General features: G+C 42.4%; 1 protein-coding gene across 7 annotated transcripts in view; it reads left to right on the top strand.

Moving 5' to 3' along the window:
- Znf131 (zinc finger protein 131) overlaps nt 1-17,056 on the top strand; it is a 31,733-nt gene extending 14,677 nt beyond the window's left edge. For 4 of the 7 annotated variants that reach the window (XM_036206865.1, XM_036206864.1, XM_036206866.1 and 1 more), the window contains 3 exons: nt 4,515-5,197; nt 13,109-13,239; nt 15,192-17,056. In XM_036206865.1, coding sequence (XP_036062758.1) covers nt 4,515-5,197; nt 13,109-13,239; nt 15,192-15,875 — 1,498 coding nt within the window. In that variant the 3' untranslated portion in view covers nt 15,876-17,056. Of the gene's footprint in view, nt 1-3,227; nt 3,402-4,514; nt 5,198-13,108; nt 13,240-15,191 lie in introns of all 7 variants that reach the window. The other 3 variants (XM_036206867.1, XM_036206868.1, XM_036206869.1) reach the window with 2 other exon arrangements.
- Nucleotides 17,057-19,276: the final 2,220 nt, after the last annotated feature.

Raw genomic sequence — 19,276 nt, 5'->3', positions numbered from 1 at the left:
GGCTTCCAGCAAACATTTTTAAAGAGAAATAATTAATATCTTATACTGTGTTATGCATGCAATATGTAAATGAACGAGGTGGCTGTGTTAATAAAGCTTTGCTTACATAAGTTGCACTTAGGTCAGAGTTTGCTAACGCCTCTGAGAGTATGAATGTGTGTATAAGTCTTGTGGTTTGAATGTTTTTAGAACTTTTTAGTTACCACATTTATGTTTGTGTGTATGTGGGTGTGCATGTGCACAGCACAAATGGAGTAGTTGGCTATTTCTTTGCTTGTGTGGGTCCTGGGGGTGAAACTCAGGTCATCAGGCTTGGCATCAAGCACCCCTTAACCTGTTGAGCCATCCCGTTAGCCCTGGTTTTGAAGTTTTGCTACTTGTTTAAATATTAAACCTTACTTAAAGTATGTAGTTTGAAGGTCCTGGAGAGGGGACTGAAGGTCAAGAGCACTGAGTTTTTCCAGAGGCCCCAGGTTTGAGTCCTAACACCTACATAGTGACTCACACTCGTTTGTAACTAGTTCTAGGGTGTCTGATGCCCTCTTCTGGCTTCTGTGGACACAAGGCAGGCATGTGTGGTACATAGACAGAAGTGTAGACAATATAAAAAGGAAAGGTTTAGGGGCTGGAGAAATGGCTCAGGGATTAAGAGCACTTGCTGTTCTTGCAGAGCATCTGGGTTCAGTGCCCAGCACCTACGTGGTGGTTCACAACCATCCCTTTCATTCCAGGAACATTCTAGGAACCACAGTTCAGGAGATCTGTTTCCCCTTCTGACCTCTGCAAACACTACATGCATATGGTATACATACATACATACATACATACATACATACATACATGTAGGCAAAATATTACATAAAATGAAATGAATACATGTAATAAAAATTGTAAGTACATTTTTTGTTAGTTTTTTTTATTTTTATGTGTGTTAGTGTTTTTGCCTGCATGTATGTCTATGTGAGGGTGTCAGATGCCCTGGAATTAGTTACAGATGGTTGTGAGCTGTAATGTGGGTGCTGGTAATTGAACCAGGGTCCTCTGGGAAAGCAGTCATTGCTCTTAACCACTGAGCCATCTCTCCAGCTCTGTAAGTAAATATTTTAAAGTATGCAGTTTTAACATATTCCTAAAACCATTATCACTATCAAGTTAATGCATATGGTACACTCTGTTCTTTCCCAGTCTCAATGATCATACCAATCTACTGTTACCATAGCTCATTAACATTTTCTAGAATTTTATATACATATATGGTAGGTACACACTTACCTAATTTCATTAGTTTTGAAATTCATTGATATTATGATTAAACATTTATCTTTATCTACCCTACACTCTGAAACGGGACAGACTTTGTTTTCAAACTATTGTATATATAAACAACCTTGCAAACAGATCCAAAATAAAGAGTTGTCCGTGTCTTTGTTTATAGCCTGAGAGATCCATGAAAAGTTATTTCACAATAATATTCTTGTTTCTATATTATCTTGGGCTTCTGGTAATTTTTCTCATAATTACTCTTTATCACTAGACACTGATAATTTACCAGTAGGGACAGTGACCTACCTAATCCATTCAGTTTTTCTCATGTTAGGCTTAATTTAAGACTACTTTTAACAGAATCTGAATAAACATCATCTGCCTACCATGTACTTAGAGATTTAAGCCCATCTTAATTAGGGACACAGGTTGACATTGCCTGCAGTTCAGAGAGAGCGCTTGACTCTAGCTGTAGTTTTTGGAAGGCTGTCTGAAAGGCGATCAGTCAGTTTAGTCATTCTTATTTATCACAGATACCTGAATAACAACTGAGTGGCAGTTGTCCATGTCTCAGTCCCAGGTTCTGAAAGATCTAATGGTCCTACCTCCCACATACCTCCTGGGATGTAAAATACTGTGTCCAGGCCCTGGGATCCTGCTTTGCCTCTACCCCCAAAATTAATGTCCTAGTATAGCAGCTGTAACTTACTCTTTTCTAGTCTTTAGTCATCTGCTCCTACCCAGAATTTGCACAGGAAATGTTTCAAGAGCATTTTTATTTAGATAAAAATGTAGAGACCCATTATGTTTCCTGCTTAGCCTCACGTGTGCCATTACAAATGAGCTGCTTGGTTTTTATTATGACAGAAGATGGTGTTGTTCTAATAAGAAAATCCGGATGACTAAACTAGATTAAGTTTTAATCCTTTAAGGCCATATTTGATTATCTCCTGAAAGAGATACCTACTTTGTTCCAGAGTTGCTATTGGGGAAGAAGAATGTCAAAGAATATTCAGGGCGGAATCCTAAATTTTCTAATTAGGTTTACGCAAGCTTCCCATCCTTTTTTGTCGTCCTCATAACTCAGGAAGCAGCTAAGAAGAGGTGACCCCTTTGTGGGGACAGCTGACCTTGATGACCAGCCTGCCTTACTCAGATAATTTGGACAAGGAGGAGGTGAGGGAAGTAGAGTGGAAAGTCCTTTTGAATCAGGGTTTGAGGAAGTTAGTGTAACAGTTTGCGTTATGCAGTTATTGTAATGCCTTTGTTTAAATATATATATAGCATTCTCAACCTGTAGCTAGTCCAGGATGCCAGACACGATATGGTGATGGTGTTCATGGGCCGTAGTCCTGAGGCCTGAAGCAGCTGGTCAGACTGGAGCAGCAGAAGAAGAAATAACCAGAAAAGATCATTAGGGTGAAACCACCACACGCAGCTCCCAGATCAGTGTTGGTCTGTGAGTAGCAGCATCCTGTGTGAAGCCACGTCTTCACAATACGACAGACAGTCTCTTAGGAGGTGGCAGAAGTCAGGCATGAAGTCTACATCAGAGAGAGCGTCTTAAAGACTGGTTTGTGACGATGAATGTATTAACGCATTCCGAGTGTTGGCTCTTGATGTAACAACGGCAGTCTGGGCAAAGCAGGCTTGCTTGTGTAATAGGCTGCTTCCACCAACTGATGGCAGTTAGTCTTATTAGCGGACAGCCATTTGTTGTGGAACTCTAAATGAGTAACTCGGGAAGTGTCCGAAACTGCTCTTTTCCCTGTGATTCCAGCTTTGGAAGTAGGTGTCTTCTTCTGTGTGCCGTCCCTTTTACATTCGCTCACCTGATGCTTAAGCCGTTGGCAACCGCCTGTGTGTCAGTAGAAATATAGCAAGATAAGTCATGAGGAATGTTGGCCAGAGCTATGAGGACAGCCTACCAAGTATCGCTGCTCTGTCTATTTTGGCTTTCATAGATGCCGTTGAGGCTGAGCACCTGCAACAGAAAGCCAACTGCTTTGTCAAATTAAGCATTTCTTCTTGACTGACCAAAGATACTTGTTGGACACTTCTTACCATATCAGTCACAAAGTCTGGTTGAGTAAATATGAAATGAGGCTTTCAGACTGGAAGACTTCAGCTTTCCACAGGTTGGGTATCAATTTCCTAATGTGACCAGCAGCATGCTAATTGCTTCTTTTCAGGGGAATTGTAGCTTGTAGCTGTGACTAGGGGCTTAAGTCTAAAACATCAAATCTTTGACTAAAGACTGCCTCCCTTTGCCTAAGTTCCTTCCAGCTTAGTCTCCATGTGTGTAAAGAGATGTGCTCCACCTTGAATTTCGTTTTTTTCCTTAAAGCAGCTGAAATCAGGATAGAGGGGATGGTGACTGCCATTAAACAAGGCACATTTTCATTTGGTTTCAAGCATCCTAGAAGCTTCATGTTTCTTGCCCAGCCATTGGCGTTTTTCAGCCCACATAAACACCTCAGTCAGCAGTAATCCTGAAATTGTCTGTTTCCGATTTTGGGGCCTTCCATTGAGCATCCCTCTCCATGTTGTTTTCTAGATTAGGATTAACAGATTGATGCCTTCTGGCTTGTCTCAGGTTTGATTTGCAGTGATTTCTTTTTAAAGAGCACACCCTCCCTGGACATTTGATGTCGTGTTGTCACAGTGCTGTGTCCCAGGCTTTCGTGTACTTTAACATCGAGATTGGCAGTGGGGAGGAAGAGGTTGGTGGGCCTGTGGCTCAGACTTTTCCCCTTGTTTTCTAGAAATCCAGTAACATGAGTTCTTACATTTTAACCTGTGATCCATTTAGAGTTATTGTTTATAAATGGTATGAGTTTAAAAGTTGATACTTATTTTCTAATGTACATACCAGATATTCCAACACCACCACTTTTTAAAGAGTGTCTTTCACCATTGAGTTACTCTGAACAATTTTTTTTCCAGAAGTTATCTTTATAAATATTTGTCTATTTTTGGACTTTGTTCCGTTAACCTTTGCATTCTATACTTTGACCAGTGTCATTGCCTTAATACAGCTTTTAGGAAATCTTGAAATTGATCAGTGTAGGCTGCCCAATTTTGTTTTCTACCTTCCATATAAATTTAATTGATTGTTTTTCCAAAGAAGTCGTCTATGATTTTATATAGAGTTTCGTAGTTTTATTTTCATAGTCAGTCTGTCTTTCTTTCTTTCTGTCTGTCTGTCTGTCTGTCTGTCTTTTTAAAAGCCCTTACTTTATGTATTTCAGGAACAAAGAAAACTCAGCTCCATTAGAGGAAAATACTACAGGAAAAAATGAGGCAAAAAAAAGAAAGATTGCAGAAACTTCAAATGTTATCACTGAATCGTTGCCATCTGCCGAATCAGAACCTGTGGAAATTGAGGTGGAGATTGCGGAAGGCACAATTGAAGTAGAAGATGACAGCGTGGAAACTTTGGAGGAGGCGGCTTCTGCTAAGCAGTCTATAAAGTACATACAGAGCACAGGTTCTTCGGATGAGTCCGCGCTAGCACTGTTGGCGGACATTACCAGCAAGTACCGTCAAGGTGAAAGCAAAGGACAGATTAGTGAAGATGACTGTGCATCTGACCCCATAAGCAAACAGGTAGAAGGTATTGAAATTGTGGAACTTCAGCTGTCACATGTGAAGGACTTGTTCCATTGTGAGAAATGTAACCGTTCGTTTAAATTGTTTTACCATTTTAAGGAACACATGAAATCACACTCCACTGAGAGTTTCAAGTGTGAAATATGCAATAAAAGGTATCTCCGAGAGAGTGCGTGGAAACAGCACCTCAGCTGTTACCACCTTGAAGAAGGTGGGGTGAGTAAGAAGCAAAGAACTGGGAAAAAAATTCACATATGCCAGTACTGTGACAAACAGTTTGACCACTTTGGACACTTTAAAGAGCACCTTCGGAAACATACAGGTAATTAGCAAATACTTTAAATACTTGAAGTCTAAATCCTGTTTTTCCTGTGTTTTCTGATGAGCAGGGTACGTACATGCCCATTTCTTGAAATATTTGATGCTTTACATGCTAATGAGTGCCAACCTTGAAGATGATTGTCACTCTTGTATGTCTTGCCCTTTTTTATAGTCTTCAAAGAAATATGTAAAAAAGTGCCGGGCGGTGGTGGCTCACTCCTTTAATCCCAGCACTCGGGAGGCAGAGGCAGGTGGATCTTTGTGAGTTCGAGGCCAGCCTAGTCTACAGAGCGAGATCCAGGAAAGGTGCAAAGCTACACAGAGAAACCCTGTCTGGAAAAACAAAAGGGGGGGGGGGAGTTTATTTGCTAAGTACCACGAATTATTAAATCCTAACTAGTATGACTTTATTTTTGTTTCCTATGTTAATATGTAACATAGATAGACATTTATAAGCAATCTTAACATTTTTACATATATATTTTTTCCCTTTTTGGGAGCATGCATTGAATTGTCTTGGGAGTGTGTGCTGCATTCTGCAGGTGTTTCTTGGGCATGTGGGCACGCCTGGTGTGCACCTGTGTGTGTGTGAACGCCAGAGCTGGATGAGTCTTCCTCAGTGTTTCTTCTCAGCTTTATCTTTGGAAGCAGTCTCACTGCACCTGAGGTTATCAGCTCAGAAAAGCTTCAGGGATCCTGCCTCACTCCTCACCCCTAGCCAGATGGCGGGTTTACACACCCACACTGCCGTTCTTGGCTTTTTACATGGTGTCTGGGGGTACGCGCACATGTCCGTGCAGTTGGCACTTTACTTCCAGTAGTAATAACATAGTCTTGAGCTAGAAAAAGATGTCCTATGTTTGTCACCCTCCACCTCTCTAACTGGCCAATATGTCAGGACTAGTGGACAGCCAGGGGAGGGGAGTGTCTTTGTTCTGAGAGCTGCCCCACTCTAGAAGAGGTCCCAGGAAGTCTTTCTTTGGCCACCAGAGTTCCGTGTCGTTTCTCCACTCCCACACACATAGCATTCCTTGCTAGATTTCCTTAGTCAAGCACAGGACCCACTCCAGTGATGACACTCTCAATAAGAGAGAGCAGTTACCTGCTGTGAGCTGGTGAGTGTTAGATTTCTAGACATGTAGTGAGTGAGGCATGGGGTGTTGACAATGAAATAAAATATAGGCACATACACCATTCAGAACCTTTGGTCCTGGAATTTGCACAGCTGCTAGTGTTGCTTGCTTGCTTGCTTGCTTGCTTGCTTGCTTGCTTCCTTCCTTCCTTCCTTCCTTCCTTCCTTTCTTCCTTTCTTCCTTTCTTCCTTTCTTCTTCTTCTCCTCCTACCTTCCTTCCTTCCTTCCTCCTTTCTCCCTCCTCCTCCTCCTCCTCCTCCTCCTCCTCCTCCTTCTTTCTTCTTTTTAAATAGCAGTCTCACTGCCCAAAGTCTCTTGTAGTACACTAATTGAAGTCGAGGAACCAGATTCAGAAAATGGGTTGTTCCTCAAGATCCAGCCCCAGTGATGAGGACTCACAGGAAAAGTAGTGTGTGGAAAAAGGTTTTCGAGCCAAAGAAGACACAGTCCTAGAGGAAAGCAGTAGCGCCAGTTGTCGGCCTCACTAGTAGGAGGAGGATGACTAGAGTTGGGCCAAAGTAAAGGAGTGCCGAGGGATTGCTCGGCCCCCTGGCACCACGAGTGTGGGCACCGATAAGGACTTTCCATTTGCCGATAGAGGGCTAAGACCTTAGGGTCTCTGTCTCTCAAGAGGATGGGAGATAACACACTTACTTGGCTTTACTAGTTCTAAATTCTAGAGCCATGTGCTCACTCATTTAGTACAGAAGCACACTGAGCTTTGCCTTGTAGGCGTAAATGTGGAAGCAGAAGGGTGAGATTTCTGTTTTAGAGCAGTGGCTGGCCAAGGAGATTGATGTGAAATAGAGCCTGCTGGCTCCGATGAGGAAACCTTCGGAGTAATCTAAGAATGGGGATTGGTAGGGGCCGCAGAAGTGAAAGAGGCAGACGTCTGAGTAATGGTAGCAGGGTCTGCAGGATCTGATGAAAGACGGTGAGTGACCTCTAACTTTCTGTTGGTGTGACTGGCATAAGCCAGCAAGGGGTGAAGGACAGAGATATATTTGAAAAAGGAACCTTGAGGTGACTTCAACATGTTTTTAAGTAGCCGTTCCCTACTTTCCAAGGAGAATCAGAAAACAAAAATCAGTTGAATTCTGGCTACAGTCTTGACAGTTACCAGTTCAATGAACATAGTGAGTCACTTTATACTGAGGCTCCTTTCCTTTCATTCCCACAGACCTGACAGATAGAGAAGGGGGAGCACTCTGAAGACTAACAGTCTCCATGTCTTTTTGGTTTTTTGTTTTGGTTTCATTTTTGGTTTTCAAGACAGGGTTTCTCTGTAGCTTTGGAGCTGTCCTGGACTAGCTCTGTAGACCGGGCTGGCCTCAAACTCACAGAGATCCACCTGCCTCTGCCTCCCGAGTGCTGGGATTACAGGCGTGCGCCACCACCGCCCGGCAAGTCTCCATGGCTTTAAAAAAAGCCATACAGTGTTAGTCCCAGCACTCGGGAGGTAGAGGCAGGTGGATGTATGTGAGTTACTCTCCCCCCCCCCCAAAAAAAAGGTCATCTGGCTATTTATAGATTTCACCAGGCTTATTAAACTAATTATTTAATAGAAACAGCTCGGGTGGCATTCAGTGGAAAGTGATTCATTCCTACTTAGGGTAGATCTCTTAAAAAGTAGCTACTGGCTCAAAGGGATAACTTAGCTGGAGAGCATTGCTTGGTCACACATACAAAGCACCTAGCACTACCATTAGGGGCAGGGCAGGGTCAGTAGGTCAGTGGTGGAGAGTGTTTGCCTCTGACCTTCAAGCATATTCCTTGCATTATCAAGTGACTGTAAGCACACACTTCTGGGAAAAAAGAGCAAGCAGCAGTTCATACCTTTCATTTAGACTCACACTCCCCCCCCCCTTTTTTTTTTAAGCAAGTTCTCATTAAGTAGCCCAGCTGATCCTTTTGCCTCAGCCTCCCAAGTTCTGGGATTGCAAATGAAACACTTAGAAGGATTTAGGTGGTTGGTTTGTTTGACTGTAACTACATGCTATTTTAGTACTTGTCACTGTAGCTCTGAGTAAACACAAGGTTTTTGCTAGTGTTTACCAAATGTGACATTGCAGACATCCTTGTACATTTGTCTTTATACACATGCTCATGTGATGTACTTTTTATTTTTTTATTTTTGGTTTTTCAAGACAGGATTTCTCTGTGTAGCTTTGTGCCTTTCTTTCCTGGGACTCACTTGGTAGCCCAGGCTGGCCTCGAACTCACAGAGATCTGCCTTGCTGTGCCTCCCAAGTGCTGGAATTAAAGGTGTGTGCCACCACCACTTGGTGTGATGTACTTTTAAAGGCTTTTTATTGCATGTATTGTATGTATGCACTCGCCACCACATGAGTATGGCGATCAAAGAACAACCTTCGGGAGTTTCCTTCTACTGTGTGGGTTCCAGGGATTGAACTCAGGTTGAGCAGTCTTAGCAGCAAGTGCTGAGCGCTGAGCTGTCTTGCTGGCATATGTAATTTAATTTTTAAGAACAGAATTGCCAGGCTAAAGAAGTCTTGGCAAACATCAGATTGCCCTTTTTTTTCCTCCCTCCCCTCCCTTCATCCCTCCCTCTTTCCCTCTCTGCAAACATGTGTACACTGTGTGTGTGTGTGTGTGTGTGTGTGTGTGTGTGTGTAGCATATGTATATGTCTGCATGGGTTTATGGATGCCACATACATGTGAATAAGTGCACTTCTGTGTATATGTGCTGTGGAAGCCAGAGATCAACTTCAGGTGTCTTTATCCAACTTAATTTTGAGACAGAGTCTCACTGACCCTGAAGCTCACCCACTGGCTGGCTGCTCCAGGGTGTGTCCACCCTTCTACCAAATCACCTCCAGGGCTAGAGGTAGAGCTGGGTCCTTAGGTCGGTGCCGGGGCTCCAAACTCTTCCTGAGCCATCTTCCTGAGCCTCTCACTTTGTCTTTTCTGAAAGGCCATTGCAGTGTATGCTTATAGATTGCATGAGTAGTGAAAAATTATACACTACTAAAGAGTTCCTGTATTAACACTAATTCCTAGACAGTTAGGTGTTACCTAATATTTTCATCATGTGTAAACTACAAAAGCTGTGTTTTGTTGGAAGAAGAACATGTGACTTGGTAACTTGTGTCAGTCAGCTTGAGTAATTTGGTCATATCCAGAAGGTCTTCATTGCTGGGGTAGTGAAGCCTCTGATGTATGTCTTAGTTCTATTCTCTGCAAACACCGAGCTGCCTTGAATCCCTGACCTCTCGACAATTCTTGACCCTCCCCCTCCAACCTTTCAGCTCTCCTTCCCTGCCAGCTTATGTTTCTGACTTCGGTCCTACCGTGAACCATGTCATACCTTTTCTTGCACATAAGGATTCTCCTTGGATTTACAAACAGCCTCCGTGTGGAGTCTTTGCAGCTGTTTATCCTTGTTAAGCGAGAAGTGCTGGAGAAAATGTGTCTCAGACCTTAAGTGAGGCAGTGTCTTGTCTGATGTCCTTTTCTAGCTGCTTCTCCAGATTCCTGCTGGGTATTCAATCAAGACCCTCCTCCTCTTCACTTTTGAGTTGGCACAGCTCTTTTTACAGCCTTGGGTAAAAAGAGCTGTGCCAACTCAAAAGTGAAGAGGGGGAGGGAGGGTCTTGCTTTTTCTTTAAAGACCAGTGCTGAGTCTTACAGTGTGAACCCTGTCCATCTTTATTCCCCAACCCTTCTTTCCTCTTCCCCTGTCTTCTCCCACAGAATGTCAACAGGTGGTGGTTTCTTGTTGATTAGAAATCTCTTCCAGTCCTTCTTTCTCTCCCCGTGACCCCTCCCCCCCCTTTAAAGAGTGGGTATGTGTATGTATGTTTCTGGACATTGAACCCAGGGCCTTGTACATGCTAAACAAGCACTCTACCACTGAGCCTCATCCTCAAGCCTACTTGTAGGCTTTCTTGAAATAACTCTGAACTGTTCTTACTGTGGTGCTTCTCATTAACCCCCTCCAGTCTGGCTCAGCCTGGCCTCTGGTCTCACTGTCCCGCCGCTACTCTAAGTTCCCTTGATATCATTGGAAGTTCGTCTCCACTGTTAGCTCATCGGCCTACTGTCTCAACTTGCGGTTTCCGTAGAGCCTACTCAGGATCGTGTAATTACACAACACGCTGAGAATTTTGATCCATCTTGGAAATGATTTCATTGCCACTGAAAATGACCCCTTGTCTATATATCAGTCCATTCTGTGTTTGGCTTCAGAATTGTCTATGCAGCCCCCTCTTTTTGAGTGCCTTTTAAAATTCGATTTCTTTCTCTTTTTTATTGTGGCTATTAAACTTTATTTTCACACTTGTTATGACAGTTTTAGAGCATTTTAGAATAAGTGTTTCTGCCTATATAAAACCTTATCAACATTTTTGTTAGGAATTAGGTTAAACTTACAGGGAAATTGAGCAGTGTTCCTCCATGGTTCATTTCTTCTAAGTTGTAAAGTATCTACAGAGTTTGTGATATTCCCTTTTTTATCTTTTGATATCTTGGATCTGTAGTGACACCGTGTTCCATTCCTGACATTTGTAAACTGTGTTGTCTTTGTTTTACAAGGGTTTGTCAGTGACTGATCTTTTCAGAGAAACAGCTCTTGGTTCCCCTGGTCTTCACTGTTGTTTTGTACATTGATTTCTGCTCCTGGAGTCCTTTACATCTGCTTGTTGGGTTTTGTTTTGTCTCTGGGACCTGGGGCCAGGATAGGAACTTAGATGCTTGATTAAAAACTTTCCTTATTTTCTGATGTTTGCATTTTCCTACTGTAAGCTTCTCTCTTGGGGCTCCTTTAGACTTCCCACAAGTTTTGATAAATGCATTGCCTCCCCCACCACCCTTTGTGTTTTGTTTTTAATGCCTTTGGTTTATTTAGAGTATCCAAGTGATACTGGTTTCTAATTTGATTCTGTTAGTTTTTAATGACCTCGTTAGTCACCTTTCTTGACATGTGGACCATGGTGGTCATTTGAAGAGTATTGCCTGTTTAGGTGGAGTGCTCGAAACTTATCAATCAGTTAGATCTTGTTTGATAAAATTTGATTTCTTAACCTCGCTCTTTTAAATATGTATGGAAGTTTTGCCTGCATATAAGTCTGTGCACACAGACTAGAAGGCATCAGATCTCATGGAACTGGAGTCAATAAATGTTTGTGAGCTGTTATGTATGTGCTGGGAATCAAGCTTGGATCCTCTGGAAGAGCAGCTGCTGAGCCATCTCTAGCCTCTCATTTGTTTTTTAGACAGTTTCATGTGGCCTTGAATTCAATAAATATATTGTCCATGATGAACTTGTACTTCAGATATAACTGCCTCCACCTCCCAAGTACTGAGATTACAGGTGTGCTTCACCACACCCAGTTTATGGTGCTAAGGATTATACCCAGGGCTTTGTGCTACTTTGCAAACAAACTAAATTCATGGTCTTCCTGCATCCCCACTGCAAACTTCGTCTGAACTCCTACACTCTTGGTTCCTGATACTAGGTGGCATGCTGAGCCTGAGACTCTGGAAGCCTAGTTAGCTACTCCCTCCTTACTCACCTACTCTGTGGTTCAGTGCTTGTGTGCTCTGAAAGTGCTTTCCTTGGCTCCTTCTGCTCCAGGAAGCATTGCCCCGCTTTATTCACCCTGCAGCAGAATTGGCCTGCTTTGCCCTGCTGCAGCATTGTCCCTCAGCACCCTCTTTTCTAGTAAGTCTGTAGTGCTTTGAATTTATTCTCATGAAAATGTTCAAAACAGCTGCTTATTATTTTGTTTGTTTTTAGTTTTGTTAGAGACAGTCTCACTATGTAGTCCTTATTGGCCCAGAACATACCATCTCAGCCTCCCTGGTACCAGGATTAAAGGCAGTCACCACCATGCTTCAGTGCCTGTTGCCCGAATTTGCCTGAATTTGTCTCAAACTCAGAACCTTGTGCCTCAGCCTCTCCTAAGTACTGAGACTATGGATCTGTGCATTCATGTCTTTATTTTATTTGTTTGTTTGTTTGTTTGTTTATTTATGGTTTTTCAAGACAGGGTTTCTCTGTAGCTTTGTGCCTTTCCTAGAACTCACTTTGGAGACTAGGTTGGCCTCGAACTCAGAGATCCACCTGCCTCTGCCTCCCAAGTGCTGGGATTAAAGTCGTGCGCCACCACTGCCCATCATGTCTTTATTTTATTTTAGTTTTTTTTATTGTCATCACCTAAAGTGTGATCTGGTACATGGTAAGTGAAAAAAAAAAAAAGAAAGAAAGAAAGAAAGAGAAAAAGGAGAGGGAAAAGGAAACCCATGTACGGTGGCTCATGCCTACAATCTCAGCACTGGAGAGGCAGAGGCACACTCAGAAGAACAACCATAAGAGTGAAGGCAGCTGGTATGCACGGCAAATCTTGCCCTTCACCCTACACACACACACACACACACACACACACACACACACTCACACACTCACACTCATGAAGATGAACTGGGTATAGGAATATACATACCTACACACCTTTAATCCCAGCACTTGGGAGCAGAGGCAGGTGGATCTCCGAATTGGAGGTCAGCATGGTCTACAGAGCAAGTTTCAGGACAGCCGGAGCTACATAATAGAGAGAGCCTGTTTCAAAGAAGATGATGATGACCAGGTGTGCCTCGGTGGTAGGTCATTTTCCTGGCATGCATGAAACCTGTGATTCAGTCCCCAGCACTGCAAAAGAAAAAAGAAAAAAAAAATTAATAACCAAAATGATGAACTCTTTACTTGGGTTTGCTGATATTCTCAATGTATCAATGTATTTTTTTTTTCTTACAATAGGTGAAAAGCCTTTTGAATGTTCAAACTGTCATGAGCGGTTTGCTAGGAACAGCACTCTCAAATGCCACCTCACTGCCTGCCAAACCGGAGTAGGGGCGAAGAAGGGGAGGAAGAAGCTGTACGAGTGCCAGGTCTGTGCGGTGTGTTTTGTTCTCACAAAGTGCAGAGTAAATAGTCCTTGACTCACAAGGCTGACTTGAAGTCCTTGACTTGACAGCAGTGCAGAAAGCACTGTGTGCTCAACAGAAACCACTCTTGGAATTTTGAGATCTGACCTTTTCCTGAATCAGTGATATGCCCAGAAGAACATTCTCTCATGACACTGGGCAGCAGCACACCTCGGCTTCCAGTTAACGTGCAGTTACAGTAGTAAAAAAACTGATACTCTGATGGCTGACTCCAATAAGTGGCTTCAGAACAGCTGTGAATGTGGACAAAAACAAAATTGTAAAATTCTTCAACACTGAGGGGTTTTTGTTTTGTTTTTTTAACGTGTACAGCTCCTGAATGTGAACTTTGTAGGTGACAGTGCAGTGTCTAAGGGTTGACATGCCTGTTTGTGTGCTACTATAGTGTCTGGTAGGTTAGGTGCAGTAAATGCACTTTTGATACAACTTTGCAGTGGTGAACCACCATGCAACTCGGAGTATCATGAGCACATAGAACCTCGGAAAGACTTGGGAATAAAGAAAAAGCCATTTACTTTGTATGGGTTATTAGAGGTGGGGGCATGTTTTCCTTTTTTTGAGACAGGGTTTCTCTGACGGCTCTAGCTGCCCTGGAACTCACTCTGTAGACCAGGCTGGCCTCAAAGTCCCTGAGATCCACCTGCCACTGCCTCCCAAGTGCTGGGATTAAAGGCGTGCGCCATCACCGCCTGGCAGGGTATTAGAATATTTTTGTTGTTTGTTTTTATTCAACCCTAGATGATCAGTGTTAGTAATAATTGTCCAAAATAGCATTCTGAAACTACAGTAGTGTTTATGGATGTCCAAGTTTAAAAACAGTCTGTCATAGCCCAGGCTGGCCTCAAACTCACTGTGAAGTGAGGATGACCTTGAATTACGATCTTCTCTGTGCCACCACATCTGGTTTTTTGGAATAATTGGTTTGGGTGTTTCTATTCATTTACTTATTGGCGTGAAGGTCGGGGACAATTTGCAGGAGTTTATCCTCTTTGCTCCCTGTGGGCCCCAGAGATGAACCTCAGATGCCCAGACTTGGTGGCAAACACCTTTACCATTGAGCTGTCTCACCTGCCACCTGCCCACACCCACAGTTAGTCGGTCTCCCCCCCCCCCCCCCCCCCCCCCCGACACAGGGTTTCTCTCTGTAGCTTTGGAGCATGTCCCGGACTAGCTCTGTAGCCCAGGCTGGCCTCGAACTCACAGAGATCCACCTGCCTCTGCCTCCTGAGTGCTGGGATTATAGGCATGCGCCACCACCGCCCGGCCCAGTTAGTCATTCTTAACCATAGGAACAATCATTAGCATCTGGAAGAGGGACAGAGAAAGCAGACAAGATATAACTGTGTCTTCCATGATTAGTATTTTTTTTTTGTCCCAAATAATGTAGTGGGTCTAAATCTTGAAACTGTAGGGGAAACGATGTTATGGTTACTTTATATTTGATATTTAATGGGGGCAAATGCTGAAATGTTTCCAGAATGTATGGGCTGAGAGAACAAACGAAACCAAGTGTGTGAAGTAACACTGGAAACTATATTCAAAATGTTGTTGTAATGCTCAATTTACCAGGATGGGTGGTGGTGTATTGTGGAGGTTTTGTTTGTTTTTCAGTACTGCGCATTGATTAAACCCAGGGCATCCCGTATGTTAAGCAAATACTCTTACTACTAAGCTGTGCATTCAGCCCATGCAGTATAGTCTTTGTGGTTTTTTCCCTTTTGGTCATTGTTTGTTAATGCTCAGGATTAGAGCCGGGGTAGTGCCTTGTTTGGGCTTGGCAGGTTCTTCACTTAGCTAACTTCAACGCCTTAGTATATTTTATGGAGGATAATGTGTTCACATTTACTTCAGTTTGATTGTAAGTATTAACATACTCTACTCTTTGGTGATTTCAGGTCTGTAACAGTGTGTTTAACAGCTGGGACCAGTTCAAAGATCACTTGGTAATACACACTGGAGATAAACCCAACCATTGTACTCTGTGTGACTTGTGGTTTATGCAGGGAAATGAATTAAGGAGGCATCTTAGTGATGCCCATAATATTTCAGAACGTATAGTGACTGAAGAGGTTCTTTCAGTGGAAACCCATGTACAGACTGAACCAGTGACGTCAATGACTATTATAGAACAAGTTGGGAAGGTGCATGTATTACCACTGCTTCAGGTCCAGGTGGATTCAGCACAAGTGACTGTGGAACAGGTCCATCCAGATCTGCTCCAGGACGGCCAAGTGCACGATTCACACATGAATGAGCTTCCAGAGCAGGTCCAAGTGAGTTACCTGGAAGTGGGTCGGATTCAGACTGAAGAAGGCACGGAAGTGCACGTGGAGGAGCTGCACGTCGAACGGGTAAACCAGATGCCGGTTGAAGTACAAACTGAGCTTCTAGAAGCTGACTTGGATCACATGACCCCCGAAATCATGAGCCAAGAGGAGAGCGAGCCTAGCCATGCAGATGCTGCTGAGGCTGCCATGGAAGATCACGAAGATGCTGAGGGGTTGGAGACCACACCAGGAGAGTGTTCCCAAGCTGGAGAAGCAGAGGATGACAGGACATCTGTGCCAGTGTTAGAATGAGAAAACAATTATAGTTTTAAATTTACATGTGGGGTAAACTGATGGGCAGTGTGACCTTAAGCTATCAGATAAGTGGACCAAAGTTATACTATTTCCTGTTGTGCTGAACTGTTTCTGTGGAAACAGACTGATGTCCTTCCTTCCACTTAATGCCACAGAGTGGGGATATTTCTCATAATGAGTGAGAGCTTTGAGAAGTATATTTCTGGTAACTTAAATGAATTATATTCTTATTATATAGTTGGGTACGAATGCATCTATTTTCATTGTGGTAAGGGTCTCTGTATTCTCTCCCCCAGGTCATGTCCTTCCTTGAATTCTTTGCATATTATAAAACCTTACATAAACCATTAGAATACGTCTCTTTGTATTCTAATGCATGTTAGGAAATCGCGTATGTAGGCAACACAAGGCTGCATGAGGGACGTGCATTGTTACTGTGCAGTTAACATTGGGGTCTGGCTGGCTTTATTTTGAACAACCTTCTTGTCTGTCCAGTGGTTGCAAACGCTGTCTTCAAAACAATTGGTAGTGGCAGAATTTCTAGAATGTAAAAAAACAAAACAAAACAAAACAAAAACAAAAAAAAAACACCCTTGTGCCTTTTCAAAACCAGCAAAACTTCGGTAAAACATCTCTGGTTCTTTAAAAGTTGTGTTTTAAGGAGCAGTGTAAACTGCTCTGGTACTTGGTGTTTTTGCTTAAGGACAACTACCAATTCTTTTTCCTTTAAGTTACATTGAAAAATTTTTCATTTAATGACAGCTGAAGGGCCATTTTCAATTGGAAAAATTCATTTACATCTGTGGTAAACTTTACTTTGATGAGAAGTTGCACTAATATTTTATTACCAGATAAAAAAAAACCAGATCAGCATCATTTTAAAATTAATGTATTTAAAATAAAGTACAGAGGAAAAGTATGGATATAATATGTCAGGCTTTGTTTTGAATGGAATCTTTTCCCCCAATCCTTAATGTAAAGATTTTGTGCTATAACTTTTAAAGCCACACAAATAAGAGAGCTAAACTGTGGATTTAAAAGTAGGCGTGTAAATATTTTTAATCAGTGTTACTTGGAAAATAAAAATATAACAACCACAAAATCAATATGCTATTTTCTTTACCTATTAAATACTGGGAGATATTTACATTTTAAAGTAAACTTTAAAATTATGTGTTCGTGACTCTTTTTTCTTTTTAATTATTTTGTTATTGTTTTATGCGTGCGGGTGCTTTGCTTGTATGTATGTGCACCAAGTGCATGCCTGGTACTTCCAGAAGCCAGAAGATTCTTGGAACTGGAGTTAGAGATGGCTGTGAGCTGCCGCATGGGTACTGGGAATCAAACCTGGGTCCCCTGGAAGAACAGCCAGCATTCTTAACTACTGAGCCATCCCACTGATCTTTTTTTTTTTTTTTTTAAGATTTATTTATTATGTACACAGTATTCTGCCTGCACGTGTCCCTACAGGCCAGAAGAGGGCACCAGATCTCATTACAAATGGTTGTGAGCCACCTGTGGTTGCTGGGAATTGAACTCAGGACCTCTGGAAGAGCAGTCTCTTAACCACTGAGCCATCGCTCCAGCCCCCTTTTGATCTTTTTAATTACCAGTTTGGTTGGAGATACTTCGTGTGTTTTTATGACTGTAGTAACATGGCTCATCAATGAATTAAGATAGAAGATTGTTAGTACATACTTCCTAACCCAAGAATTAGCTACAAAGGCAAAGACACAAGTTATTTGTAGTTCTTAACTTGTAGCACAACAGGAAGTGGTATTCTTTTTTAGTGGTGCCTATTTTTTTTTTAAATTATTTTATTTATTTATTTTCGAGACAGGGTTTCTCCATAGCTTTGGAGCCTTTCCTGGAACTCACTTTGTAGCCCAGGTTGGCCTCAAATTCACAGAGATCTGCCTGGCTCTTCCTCCCGAGTGCTGGGATTAAAGGCGTGCGCCACCAACGCCCGGCTTAAGTGTAAGTTTAAGTTCAAGTAATACTTTTGTTAATCATGGCATGAAATGGTAACACATCACAAAGTATATTGAAGAGGTGTTTTATGTCACTCAAGTTGACAGATTAAGATAGGAATATGAAAGTTGTTTGTTTATATTAAACTCAAAACAGGTAGTAGGGACTTAAGTGTGTTTGCTGTGTTTGGCAGTTGAGTACCTTTTACAAATTTCATATTTTCTTTGAAGTTAGAAAACCTTGAAGTTATAACAACCTGTGTTTTAGGATGACCTGTGGGTGTGGGTATATGTTTTAGCCCTGGCAGATCATGATCTCAAACATGTAAATTACCAACTTAGAGTGTCTAGCAAAGTATGAGTGTTGTAAGCAGTAAGCCAAGGTATGGAAGTTTAAGCACAGTCCTCTTTCAAGAGTTATGATCACAAAGTAGAGATCAGAGGCAAAGGCATTTCAAAGTGTTAAAAAAAAATATCCCTTGAGTTTCCGTATTTGACACACAAGAGGGCCAGCTAGAACTCACATTCCTTTTCCCAAAAGGCTGGCATGTTCAGGATGCAGCTGGATTTGACTGGAAACATAGAGGAAAACAGCTCACTAGGACTGAACTGTTGAATGAATAATGCTTTGTAGTTGGCAGAATATTTTGCATGTAACAAGCTCTTAAAAACAAACACAGCCGGGCAGTGGTGGCGCACGCCTTTAATCCCAGCACTCGGGAGGCTGAGCCAGGCCGATCTCTGTGAGTTCCAGTCCAGCCTGGGCTACCAAGTGAGTTCCAGGAAAAAGGCGCAAAGCTACACAGAGAAACCCTGTCTGGAAAAACAAAAACAAACAAAGAAATACATATTTGCTCCAAGTAGTAAACTGGGTACTTAATCCTAGACTGTTTTTCCACTCAGTTCCCACTGCAGCCTTAAGCTTAGGTCTCGAATATGGTAGCAGATCAATGTTTTGCATTATAGAGCTTATGTCCCCCTACTCATTGAACAGCAGTTCACACACCAACCAAGTAGGCGTCCAGCAATTCAGTTCTGATTACCCGGACTCAGAGCACAGTCCCCCAAATTAAACGTTTTACATTTAATTTACGTCTTCAGACTAATGTGAGTTGTCTGAAGTGACAGTGTGTTCAATTGAAAACAGTCACACTGCCCTCCCTTCACACTGACACAAATAGAGACAACTGACTCTAAGCATTCATGCTCAGCCAACTGTGAATCGGGTGTTTCCGTGAACCCCGCCCAAAAGTTCAGTAGTGCCTAAAACACCCCAGGAGCCAAGAAACATATGCAATATGGTAAAGGATGCAGCTCAGGAACAGAAAAGATGAATAATTAGAGTGAGGATGTGGAGTTTTGTGTTCTGCTTGCCTCCTCCAGCATACTGATGCCTTCACCAACCTCTGAGCTCCCTTATCTGAAGCT

Source organism: Onychomys torridus, chromosome 15, assembly GCF_903995425.1.
Source record: "Onychomys torridus chromosome 15, mOncTor1.1, whole genome shotgun sequence".
NCBI classification, from domain to species: domain Eukaryota; kingdom Metazoa; phylum Chordata; class Mammalia; order Rodentia; family Cricetidae; genus Onychomys; species Onychomys torridus.
This window is presented reverse-complemented; position numbering and strand designations above follow the sequence as displayed.